Source organism: Stegostoma tigrinum, chromosome 3 (assembly GCF_030684315.1).
Source record: "Stegostoma tigrinum isolate sSteTig4 chromosome 3, sSteTig4.hap1, whole genome shotgun sequence".
Taxonomy (NCBI): Eukaryota; Metazoa; Chordata; class Chondrichthyes; order Orectolobiformes; family Stegostomatidae; genus Stegostoma; species Stegostoma tigrinum.
The window spans coordinates 74683575-74697345 of record NC_081356.1 but is presented as its reverse complement, the minus strand read 5'-3'; the positions used below and the strand labels follow the sequence as shown (position 1 = coordinate 74697345).

At 39.7% G+C, this 13771-nt stretch overlaps 1 protein-coding gene across 2 annotated transcripts in view; it reads left to right on the top strand.

Annotated features, from left to right (window-relative positions):
• hsd17b4 (hydroxysteroid (17-beta) dehydrogenase 4) overlaps positions 1–13771 on the top strand; it is a 123162-nt gene that overhangs the window by 70466 nt on the left and 38925 nt on the right. For both annotated transcript variants that reach the window (XM_048527665.2, XM_048527664.2), the window contains 4 exons: positions 2402–2453; positions 9246–9317; positions 10079–10182; positions 12376–12441. In XM_048527665.2, the coding sequence (XP_048383622.2) occupies positions 2402–2453; positions 9246–9317; positions 10079–10182; positions 12376–12441 (294 nt within the window). The remainder of the gene's footprint in view (positions 1–2401; positions 2454–9245; positions 9318–10078; positions 10183–12375; positions 12442–13771) is intronic.

The following is a 13771-nucleotide window of genomic DNA, read 5'->3' as shown; positions in this document are numbered from 1 at the left end:
TTATCAAGATTGGTTCAGTAACGGCACTGCAGTTGGAGATGACCAAGTCCGAAAGGATATAGCTGCTAGAGTCGATCGCATCAGGTGGGGTGGGAACGAGTAAGAGGAGCCTTGTCCTCTCACTCTGTCTGTTGCAGATGTCTCTGTATCAGTAGGAATGACCACTGCGTAGTCCTTGTGGATTTGAAGTTTTGTGTTCATGTTGAGGATAACCCTCTATTCAGTTACATGCCTCAGCATATTGTTCCACGGGTCAAAATTTGAACAGGTCTTGCAATGTAAAGCCAGGCATGGGGGCTATCTGCAGCAGCAGAACTGTACTCAAACACAATCTGCAACCACATGGCACAGCATATCCTGCACATAATCAATGCCATCAAGCTGAGTGATTAGTCCTGCTTAAGTGAAGAATGCAGAAGGGAGCATACCAGAAGCAGAACTGGCCATACTGAAAAATGGTGAAGGCACAATGGGCAACTTGTGTGCCAATGAATAGATCAGCATTCAATAGATAGGGATAAGTAGTTCCACAGCCAACGTCGAATCTAAGCTTTGCACTTCTGTATCCAGATGTAAATAATGTGTGGAATGTTACAGAATGTAAAAGGCCCATTTGATCCATTGCACCCACGTTCAGTTCAAAAAGCTGAGGAGATCCATTTCAATCTCTTCCTGAGGTCTGCAGCATTACAAATGCAAATCTTCAATCAATAGATTCACTGCACTGATATTAAGAAACAGCTGAATGCACCGAATATCACAAAAGGCCTGACAACGTTCCAAAAAAACTCACTTGAAGGTGTGTGCTGCAGAACTAGCTATGTTCTATGTCAGGCTGTTCCAGTGGAGCTGTCGTTTACCCGGCAATATGGATTTTTGCCTGAGCAAGTCCTGTCTAACAAAGCAGCATAAGTCAAACCCGGCCAATGACCATCCTACCTGTGTATACTTGATTATCAACAAACTGATAAGAAAGGGTCATCAGTCATATGATCAAACATCATAATCTACTCACTGTGGAGTTTGGATTGTGCCAGAGCCACACATTTCCTGCCCACATTATAACCTTGGTCCAAACATGGATAAAGGAGCTAATTTTTTTTTCTGTTAACTCCTGTGAGGAGGTGAGAATGACTGCCCTCTACACCAGGGCAGTGTTTGACTGAGAATGGCATGAAGGATCCCTAGCAAAACTGGAGGTGATTTCAAGGGAAAGTCTCTCCACTGTTTAGAATTATACGTAGCACAAAGGAAGATGGTTTTGTTTTTGGAAGTAATCACGTTAGTTCTTGGACATGATTGCATGAGTTCCTCAGGGTTGATGTTTTCCAATCAACATGTTTATCTATGTCACTATGTTCTACTGGAACAGGTGGAACTTGATCCTGGAACTCCTGATTAAAAGGTATGGACATTATCACTATGCCACAGGAGCCCTCAAGTTCCTCAGGGTAGTGCCCCAGACTCAATCATTTTCAGATACTTCATCAATGAACTTTCCAGTGGTGATGTTTGTTGATGATTGCACAATGTGGAGCACCATTTGCAACTCATGAGGCAGTGAAGCAACTCATGTTCGTGTGCAACAAGACCCAGACCACATCCAGGCTTGGGCTGTTTAGTGATAACAAGTGTAGAGCTGGATGAACACAGCAGGCCAAGCAGCATCAGAGGAGCAGGAAAGCTGACATTTTGGAGGGTCTAGGCCCGAAGCGTCAAGCTTCCTGCTCCTCCGATGCTGCATGGCCTGCTGTGTTCATCCAGCTCTACACTTTGTTATCTCAGAATCTCCAGCATCTGCAGTTCCTACTATCTCTTGGGCTGTTTAGTGGCAGGTAACATTCATGGCCCACAAATTCCAGTGAGATTCTCTCTATTAAGAGATCACCCAACCATCTCCAGTTGATGTTCAATAGCATTATTGCTGAATCCCCACTGGCAATATCCTAGAGGTTACGGAAACTGAAATAAAATATAAAGACTGTGTCTGCAGGAGTAGGTGACAAGTATGTGAATATGAGAAACAGATAGTCCATGGAAAAGGTGAGAGTAAATTCAAGAAAGAATAGGCTTGTTTTGTGGTAAAGGAAATGACTTTATACTTGGTAGTGTATAGTATGTTTTAACCTTTTGGGACTCCTCTGGTTCTTTATATTCCCGTGTTCTTCCTTATTGCTTTTAAAAATGAGTTTTCTCATAATTTGTAGTTTAATATTATTGTTTATTCTAATTATTTTAAGAAATCATTTGTTTAAAAAAAATCTTTTTTTTGTATTGTCTTAGGAGAATGGCAAACTTTTATTTTGCAAAAAGTATGTAAAAGTGAAGAATGTGAAAACATTCCTTTCTGGCCTTACTAAGGATTCACAATTATGTAATGGGTTTTTCGTACATATTGCAGGTGTTACATGGTGAGCAATATTTGGAGATGTACAAACCAGTACCAACGTCAGGTAATAATTTTGGAAGATTTCCACCTGAATAATAATCTAAACACTACTGTGCTTCGGTATATATTCTTGTGATATATGCCTTCAAAGCTGTTCATTTCAATAAAGGATGAGAAATAGTGCAAGATTTTTGATAAAAGTAGACAGAGAGAAACTGATTCCATTGGCAAAGGGTCAATAAAAAGAAGAAACAAATATAAGACCAATGTATCAGAAAAGTATGAGATTTTAATTTTGTACAGAAAGTTGTTGATGATCTTGAATAGGTAGCCTATAACAACTTTCAAAGTGAGATTGGATATGTTTGAAAATGGGAAAAAAAGGCTATGGGGAAAGTTCAGTGGAACAGAACTAACTGGATAGCTCCTTCAAAGAGCTGGAATGGCCACATTTGGCCAAAAGGTTTAGTTTTGCTGTATGATCCTAAAAAGCATGTTTTCCCAACACTGCCTGTGAGTGCAATGTGAAAATCATCAATGAGAACTTTGACAGATTACATTTGAAAGACCTTTACAGGGGTTAGCTTTGCCTTGAGGGTACTATTGAAGTGAAATGTTATTGGTAAGAATTTGATTACAGCAAATGGTAACATAGCCAGTGGGTATGTTATTGAGCTTACAACCTAGAAGGTGTGAACTTGAAACCAGAAAAAATCATGAAATGGATTCAATAAATGTTTTGTTGCCTAGCAGCAGGAAAAAAGTATCTATGGAAGCATCTTGATTGTTGTGAAACTCAACTGTCCTTCAGTAAAGTTCTGTCATTTTCACCTGATCTGACCTAATAATGGCAATCTTGTAAAACAACAATGTCAACTTATATTTCTGCAATGCTTAAGCAGAATGAAATGTCCGAAGGTTTCATTGAACATAGAACAGCACAGCATAGTACAGGCCTTTGGGCCATGATGTTGTGCTGGCCTATTCTCCTACTAAGATCAATCTACCCTGCATACCCTACATTTTACTATCCTCTATGTGCCTATCCAGAAGTCACTTAAAAGTCTCTAAAGAATCTGACTCACAGTAGAGTCACAGTTGAGTTAAAAGACAATAATTTACACCGAGTCACGTAAGGAGATATTAGGTTAGATGACCATGGTTTGCTCAGAGAGGTTGGAGAAATGTCTGAAAGGAGAATAACAAGATAGAATGACACAGATGCAGAGAGGGAATTCCACAGTATGGGTTCTAGGTAACCTATGGCAGAGCAGCTATGATTGGGAATACACAATAAACCAGAATTAGAGAAGAGCAGACGTCTTGGAGCGTTGAAATGTTGGAAGCGATCTCAAAGATGAGAGGCCATGTGGGTGTGACAGGGGTGGGGGGGGTGCAGCAGAGTTATGGAAGGATTTGGAATTTTAAAACCAAGACTGGGAGCTGGTAATGATCTGCAAATATGGGATGGTAGTGGAATGGAATTTGCTGCAAGTTTGAAATAACTTCAAATTTATTGATATCAGCTGGAAGAGTTTGGAATAGTAAAGTTCAGAGCTCACTAAGCTGTGTGGAAGTGTTTCACCAGCGGATGAGCTGACATGAAGGTGGGAGAGGTCAAACAATAGAATAAGGCCATTCACATATGAGGGGATATAACTGGAATGTGTTTCACTTAGTTTCTAGCTCCAAATTAAAACTACACTACCTGTTAACACCACCTGATTTACTAACCCACCCACCCTTCCAAAACTTGCACGTCGTTTGTGTCTTTGTTGGTTAATCTTCCTAACCGGGTGGTCAGCTGTTATGGAGTTTGCTACCAGAATCTACAGTTTGCAGTCACCATGCTAAATACACTGTTGGACCAATTCTATGCTTCCTTCCTGTGCACTTATTACTTAGGTTCTGTCTTTCCCTATGTTAGACAAAAGAAATTAAAGCACATTTGAATACCAAGGCAAATGTTACTGAGTTCAGGATACCTTTAAAGTAGTAGAATACTTTGTATCATTGCTGTAATTTGGAAATTTCTGTGAAAGAAAAGCAGTATTTTGTCATTTATGACTAGTCTTTATCTTCACTCCTCCTGTTCTTGACTGTGGGTGTGTGACTTCTGAAGAAGAGCCCAAACCCGAAACGTCAGCTTTCCTGCTCCTCTGATGCTGCTTTGCCTGCTGTGTTCATCCAGCTCTACATCTTGTTATCTCTGTTCTTGAGTGTTTTGATGCCAAGAGAGTGGAGGTTTCCAGTGGTCTTGTAGCACTTTCTGATGCACAAGTACTGTGTAGAGCAGACAATAATGAATATTGCTGATGCATTGTTCCACAATTTTTTTTCTGTGCTTTGGTGGGTGCAGTTAATGATCAGAACTTTACGAATTCAGATTAGAAACTAAGCAAAGTTGATCTTCTTCATGCTACATCCCTATATTCATGCACAATGTGGTGCTGATTTATTGATTGATCAACATTTTTGCAGCATATAGGGGCAAGAATTTTTTGAAAAGGAACATCCTGCAAATGTATTTGTCAGATTCAGGTTTATTTTTGCCAATACATGAAAAAGAGGAAATAAACTTTCATTTAAATGGCATCTCATACACTTGGGCATCCCAAAGGACTTTAAAGCCAATAAAAAAACTTCGAAAACTCAGACAGCATTGCAATATTGAAAATGTGGCACCCATTTTATGCTCAAAAAAGGGAGTGTTAATGTGAGAAATATATGTTTTAAAGATATTGAATGAGGGATATTCAAATAATGGCAGTGACTTTCTCATCTGCCTTTTAACATCTCATCAGAAGGGTAGCACTTCACACAATGCGGAACTTGCTCAGTATTGTGATGTCTGCTTGGGTTCCTTGTTCAAACCTAGAAAATGGGACTTGAATCCACAACTGTCTCACTCTGAGAATGCTGCCACTGAACCATGGCTGACTCTTCTACTGATCACTAATAGCAATGCTTGTAATTTTCATAAGCTGTAAATATATATTGATTAATTCATTATTTTTATCACAAACATTGCAAAATGAAAGTATAAAATCTTCGAGCATCTCAATATTCTCATTTGACTGGTAGCTAGCTGAAGAAAAATAATTAACAACCTTCATTGAATGCTCTAAAAGCAAAGCAATATATTGAGGTAGCAAAGTAGCTGAATCATCCAACTTAGTACCCTGTTTGCACTTACTCTTCGTACCCTTTGATCCCTTTGGTTTAAACAAACTATATCTTACTCCTTGAAAACATTCAGTATTATGGCCTCAATTGCTTTCTGTGGCAAAGAATTTCATAGGCTCACCACTGTCTGAGTTAAGAAATTTCTCCTTATCTCAGTCCTAAATGGCTGACCCGATAACCTTAAGTTGTGACTCCTGGTCCTGGACTCCCCAGTCATTGGAACCATCCTCTCTGCATTTATCCTGTTTTAGTTCTGTTAAAATTTTAGAGGTTCCCATGAGATTCACCTCTCGTTCTTCTACACTCTAATGAATATAGTCCTAAACCAATTTCTTCGTGCATCAGCCCTGTCATCCCAGGAATTATTCTGGTAAACCTTTGCTTCATCCCCTCCTTACCCAAAACATCCTTCCTCAGATGAGGAGTCTAAAACTGTAAACAATACTTCCGATGTGGTCTCACCAAAGTCCTGTACTCGAATCTTGTCATTATAAAGGCCAGCATACCATTTGCCTACTTCAGTTTCTGCTGCACTTACATGCTTACTTTCAGCGACTGGTGTATAAGCACCTTTTCCCTTTCTAATCTATCACAATTTAAATAATCTGCCCTTTGCTTTGCTGTCAAAGTGGATAGCCTTACATTTATCCACTGTTTACTATGTCTTCCATGTATTTTCCCATTCATTCAACTTGTCCGAATCACACTGAAACATCTCACCATGTTCCCCACAGTTCACCCTCCCACCCACTTTGTGTCATCTTCATGCTTGGTGGCTCAGTAGTGAGCACTGCTGCCTCGCAGCACCAGAGTTCGATTCCACCATCGGGCGACTGTCTGTGTGGAGTTTGCACATTCTCCCTGTGTCTGCGTGGGTTTTCTCTGGGTGCTCCGGTTTCGTCCCACAGTCCAAAGATGTGCAGGTTAAGTGGATTGGATATGGTAAATTGCCCGTAGTGTTCGGGATGTGAAAATTAGGGGTTTGGGTCTAGGTGGAATGCTCTTGAGGGTCAGTGTGGACTTGTCGGGACGAAGGACCTGCTTCCGTACTGTAGGGATTACACGTGAAAAAAAACTTACATTTCCTTCTCTGATCTTAGTAATTAATATGTATTGTGAATAGATGGAGTTCTAGCATTGATCCCTGCCGTACCTTGCTAGTGACTGCCTGCTAGTCAGGAAAAGAGCCATTTATTTCCTGATAGCCAACCAATCCGTGTCGGTACACTACCGAATGAACATCAATTTTAAATGATAATCTCTTATGCAGGGACTTATCAAGTGCCTTCTGAAAGTCAAGAAAATCATATCCACTGGCTCCCCGTTATCAACTCTACCAGTTACAGACTCTCAAAATTCCAGTACATTTTGTTGATCATAATTTCCTTCATGTAAATCCAAGCTGATTCTGTCCAATCTGTTCTCCAATCTCTGTCACTGTTCTCCAAGTACTCTGCATCTTATTTATCTTATTTAATGCACTCTAGCAATTTCCCTACTATTGATGTCAGGTTAATCGGTGTCAAATTCACAGTTTTGTCTCTACCTCCGTTTTTTACACAGTGAGGTTGCATTAGTTACCCTCCAGTCTCAAGAAGATAGCGTCAATACACTTGTGAAAGATGATTACCAATGCACCCGGAATTTCTCGGCCACTTCCTTAAGTGCTGTAGGATTTAGATTATCAGCCTTTAATCCAATGAGTTTCCCCACAAAGCTGATTTTTGCCTTTCAGTAGACTCTGTGTTCCCCATCATTTTTGGTATAATATGTGGGCCCTTCTTTGTGAAGAGAAGACTCAACTAAGTATTAATTTGGTCTGCCATTTCCTTGTCCATTATAATTTTCCCTGTTTCTGTCTGGAAGGGATCTACTTTTGTTTTTGCTGATCTTGTTCTCTTCACATGTTTATAAAAGCTTTTGCAATCAGTTTGCATGCTCCCCATAAGCTTGCACTTGTACATTATTTTCCCCCTCTTAATTAATCTCTCTGTCTTATTCTTTTGAAATCTAAACTACTGTGAACCCTCAGGTCTGTTGCTTTTTGGCAAATTCGTATGCCCTTTCCTTGGATCTGACACTGTCCCTAATTTGCCTTGTTACCATGTTGGCTCACCTTTCCTGTTTTATTTTTATGCCATATAGGAATAAAATTTTGTTACAGTTCCTCCATGTGCTGTTTAAATACTTGACATCCCCTGTCCATTGTCATCCGTTTAAGTAATGTACCCCAATTTATCATAGCCACCTTGTGCCTCATACCATCATAGTTTTCTTTATTTAAATTTAGGATCCTAGTCTCAGAATCAAATATGTCACTCCCTATCTTAATGAAGAATGCTATCTTATTATGTTTCACCAGGGATCTTTGGCTAGATTGTCAGTTATGCCTAGTACAATATGTAGCCTCGATTGGCTTGCATTACTTTGATGTCAGATAAGAGTTAACTGCTGGGATGGTAATCAGATTATTCCTGATTTCTGTGTATGGACCATTAGCAGACATTTTTCATATTGCTGGGTTGATAGTTTTGTAGTTGTGCTGGGACCACTTGGCTAGGGATGCAGCTAGGTTGGAGCAACACTTTGGTACTGTAAACAGAGTGGTGTCACGCCCCATAACTTTGTGCAACTGATGGATTATCGTGCCTCAAAGTTGCCCAGTTTTGAGTGGCCCGGTCTGTTTTGATAGTATCACACAACATGATGGAAGGTTTGTGTGGGCTGAACTGTGTCTCTTTTGTATGGTCACTCCTACCAATACTGACATGAGCAGATGCAGCTATGATAGATAGATAGCCCACCCGAGCAGCTGTGTCCTTTATGATTGGACCAGCTCAGATGTAGTGCTTCTAGCGAGATACTCTTGATGGTTGACAGTGAAGTCCATCACTCAGTACGTACTGTGCCATTGTCTCTCTATCCTCTTCCGAGTTCACTATGAAGGAGTACTAATTCATCAGTCAAGGAGTCTAGTTGTGGCAATCAGCTGGAGTCTTTGACATGATGTCATGAAATTTCATGAAATTTGGCGTTGATGTTGTGGACCCCCAGGGCAACTCTTTCTGCTGCATATGACCAGTTTTTGTATTACTGTGCCACCACCTCTGTTTGATGGGACAGGACATTCTCAAGGAAGTTGATTGTGGTATCAAGGACATTTTCATGGAATTATTGCTTACCAACAATGCCAGACCTGACTGTCCCACAGGCTAATTTTGGCAAAAGTGTCCAGATCTTAGGAGCACTTTCAGGTTTGGAAAAACTAGGTGTGCTGCTGTCATTTGCTGGTCAATCTGGCTTTGTTTTGATCACACTTTAATGTCAGTGAATGGCTTGCTAGGCCATAATGAGTGCCCGAGCAATCAAAGCTTTTGGTGTTGCTTGATATCAGATTTGGCCACTTGCTGGTGATTGAAACAAACAGGAGTTTTGTAATATTGCACGGTTTAGTTCAGAAAACAGGAACATGTATTGTCAATCTTTGCATAAAAATTTTATTATGAACATAGCTGTTAAATATTGGTTCCAGTGTATAGAATACAACATTATTACTGTCATAAATTGACTTCTCTAATGTGATGTAAGGTGATCCTCCTTGCCAAAAAACAGGAAATTAGTTGGGAGAAGCAAAGATCATTTGAGTAATCATGTTTCCTATGTTTGTTAGGGACACTGAAGTCCGAGGGTGTTATTGCTGATATTCTTGATAAAGGATCAGGTGCTGTTATACTACTTGATGGTAAGTTTAGATGCCACCTGTATCGTTTTAGCAAGTTTTTGATGGCAATCTGCTTTGGACTGTCTTGTACTCCCACATGATCTTTGGCTCTTATTATGTTTTTCTATTTCTTTCTTATTTATCTGCCATTGTTTTATTGAATCTCAACAAAACAAATTTTACAGTAGTGAGTAAAAACTGAAAGACTTGTGGAAGCTTTGAATCAGAAACAAAAACAGAAGTTGCTGGAAAAGCTCAGCAGGTTTGAGGAAGGGTCATTGGACCCAAAACTTTAACTCTGAGTTCTCTTTACAAATGCTGCCAGGTGTGCTGAGGTTTTTTGAGCAACTTCTGTTTTTGTTTACTTTACTGAGAATGTCTCAATTTAAAAAAATTGATGACTTTGTTTGCTTCCTGTCTTTCAAAATGTGCAAATGCAAGGACAGTATCAGATGAATATGATAATGCTATTAAATGCGTCCTATTTAAATACGTGATACTTCTGCTCAGTAAAGGTACATGTAAGATACCTGATCAGACCTGTAACTTGAAAGCAGAATGAAAATCACGGCGAGAGACTGAGAATTTTTAGTTTCATGCACTTGAGATTTGAAGGCAGATTTGATGATTGGTTGTTTTGATGAATATCCAGCGGATTTGGCTCAGTTTTGTGAATGCATGTGGTGTGTAGACATCAGTTAGAGTATCTTTAAAAAGACCTACAGTTAAACTGTCTACATTAAATGTATCTGTAACTGATTATAGATCTATTTTTGTTTCAGTTCATACATACAATGGGAAAGACTTGGTCTGCTATAATCAGTTCTCTATATTTGTTGTGGGAGCTGGAGGCTTCGGTGGTAAAAGGACATCGGATAAAGTTAAGGTAAATGTTTGCACACGTCTTGAACAATTTATGAGATCACTTGTATCAAGTTCAGTTTAGATTATTCAAATTACTATGTATAGGCATGCTTGCAGGACACAATTACTTTCCCTTTGGAAGGTGAAGATGTTAAGTTCAAAATTTACTATTCTGTCAACACTATTTATGCGCAGCTATTTCAATAGTTATGAAATTCATAACAGTTTTTAATTTGCATTCTGTTACATTCTACTAATTGAATTACTGGTAATATTCTGTGACATTGAGGTTTAATCCACTGATAGATATGTGAAAAATAATAAACCATTTTTCTTCTCTTTGAAGCATGCTAATTTAAAGTTGAATCTTTTTCCCATTTTCTGCAATTTAATTTTATCCTCTGCTGTTATGGTGCAATGTCAAGCTATGGAACTTTAGCCCAATTCATTGCCATACCTTATGTCCTTCCGCTGTTGGACTGCATATCCTACAGCTGGTCCTGGATGAGACAATTTTCCCAAAATTAAATGCATTCGGAAGATCAAAGCTACTGTTTTCAGTGACATCCACAAACTCTGATCTAGGTTCACCGAGTTTGTTTGCTTCTTGGCTTACCTTAGGCTAAACCAGCATCATCCTGTCTGTCTCCAAAATTATGCTTCTGGCCCCACATCTCTTTGAAATATCTCCTCTTTGTCCAATCTGCTGGAAAACATGTCCACATTTGTTATTTCCAAACATGACTATTCAAGTGTTCTACTGTATGGCCATGCTTCATCTTCTACTCTTCAAAAACCTACTGTCCAAGAAGGGTCCCGATCTGAAATGTCAGCTTTCCTGCTCGTCTGATGCAGTCTGGCCTGCAGTGTTTTTCCAGCTCCACATTGTGTTGTCTCTGACTCCAGCATGGGCAGATCTTACTATCTCTGTCCGAGTTTCTGTTGGCTGTACACCAACTCACATCTTGCATGGAATCCTGTGCCTCCCTCTGTGGTGAGTTTGATGATAGAAGAGGCATTTAATCAGATGAGAGGTACAGGTAGGAATTCCGCCACCTTTCTGCTCAATCTGATTTAAGTCTTTGGTGGCACGAGCTGGGGAAGAACCCCTCAGCTGCCAACCAGTCCTGCCAGTGCTGAAATGAAGACACTGGTTGTTGTGCAATTGCTTTGCAGCGTGCACCACAAGCCAGCCCTGGTGCACTTGCTTGCAAAGGAACTCGGTTTGTGAATGAGGCACCTCGTACTAGGAAGAGATGACTAACCGCCCCTGCCTCTCTTCTCTCCCCCCCCCCCCCTCCCCCCCCCACTGCTCTGCCTTTACCCCACCCCCAAAGACCTTTCTGCCATCTCCACTTCGCCATCCTCCTTCAGGCTGCCAGCCCCATTTCACCATCACTCACTCTGGCATTAGATCCCTGTTGTTCCAGCAATTTCCATTTGAAATAGTTGCCGGTCATAGGATTTGTCAGTGATCCTAGGCAGGACACCAGCCTCAGGGTCTTGATCTTGGGGCAAGGCCAGGCACCGGTTGTCATCTGCCTGATTGACATGTAATGCCTGTGGGCCTTACTGGAAAGATATGATCCAGGAGTTTCAGCAACTCTCCAGTAAGTGACTGACGCCTCCATTTCTGGCACAGTGTTCCACCCAGAGTCCCATTTGGCCAGAAATTGTGTGCTGCCTATCTGTCATGTCTCGAGGCTCTCTGTGGCTTTGATCCTCCCTATCTTTAAGCTCTTACATCTCTACACATTTATGAGAATCGTCTTTCTCCAGCTGTGCCCTCTTGTGCACCTCCCACCTTCCTAAACTACTGAAGTCATGGCTTTATCAGTCTAGGTTCCGCTCATTAGAAATCCATCCCTGAAACCCTCAACCTTTGTGCTCCTCTTTTAAGACATTCATAAAATCGTCCACTTCGAGTGAACTTTTGGTTCCCTCCTTTAGCTCAGTGTCAGTTTTTCTTTGGTTGTGTTCCTGAGTAAAACCTTGGGATGTTTTATTCTGCTAAAGATAATATATTTTGTTGCAAGTAGAATGTTCTATGAAAGCTTATTAGTAAAAATCTATATAATGCATTCTCTCAACATGCTTACAAATGATGAATTCTACTTTTGTGTGATAGTCATCTGTACATCAGCTCATTATTAATATCTTTGTTGTATGTACTCCCTAAATTTAAGAACATTAATATTAATTTTGTCTCATCTAGGTTACTAAGAATCCTCCCAACAGACCTCCAGATGCCATCGTGAGTGACATAACGAGTGTAGATCAGGTATTCAGCACTTCAAATAGACTTGATTATTAAAATATTTTCTATTCAATCTGTTCAGAGATGATATTATTCACCTCTGTACCTTTGTCAGAATGCTTACTGGACTTTAATGGTTAACTATGCTTTCTCTACATAGATGCTGCCAGACCTGTTGAGTTTCTCCAGCAATTTTGGTTTTTGTTTATGATTTGCACCATCTGCAGTTCTTTCTTTTATATTACTTAATTAGGGAGATGTTATTGAACGTTTCAGCACAGGCCAAATGAAATATTAGTGATTTGTATATTATTTCCTGATTTTTTTTTCTTGATTGGTCCCATAAATTTGGTCAGACATAGGTAGAAACATGATTTAGTGGTGGAGATCTACTGGTTTTCATTAGTTTTCCACCTACATGTGGCAGTATGATTTGCAAGTTAACCAGAAGTTTTAGGGCTTGTTTTCTGAAATTTAAGTAACTTGCGGGTGTTTTAATTGTCTACTTGCATGGTCTTGCCTGAGAGAGCTTGTTAAAATGGTTCCAAGGATTTCAGTTAGTGCTTATGCAGCTGAGAGGAAAAGTCTGTGGGAGATTCTTGGTTGATGTTAAGCAAATGTAATAACTATGTTTTCAAAACCAATAAACACCAGCTCTGTGGATTTGCACATAAATGGAAAATGGGATTAAACTAAGATAGCAGCTAGAGAAAAGGGAAATTGGTTTTGAAACAAATGCACGCAGAGCCTGAGTATTCTGCAAGAATATGCATTCACAAGACAAGACTTGTGCACTTTGCCTTTTCCATGCAAAGTTACCCTAAATTAATGGACAGAGGTAGTTATCAGTCCTTGTTCTGCTGATTATTTGGACAATTACTTTTATTTTATTTTGGAAATAGCCATAACACTTATAGTGAGACACCAGTGCTATGAAAATAGTCACTCTATTTTGAATGAAAGAGGCAAAAGATGTTGTTTTAATCACTAACGGTTTCCTCGTGACATCATAGATGAAGACTGCAATTGTTTCTCCAGTTGATGAGAGGAGAAATTAACTCTTAAAAAACTTCAGTTAAGTACAATCCTTGTACTTTGCGGTCCCAAAGAAACACATTAATTCATGTGTTTCACTTACACTGCAGAAAAATACAAAGTTTATTGTATGGCATAAATGACCCTGTTCTTAACATCATGTTCCATTTGTTTTATCACTGGAAGTGCTGCAAGATATTAACTGATCATATCAGTAATGTTCTATTTGTGCGCCAGCAAATTTTGCACATCATTCATTCTACTTATTTTGTTAGATGGGCATAAACATCTTGCATTCAATAGGACAACTTGCAAGAAT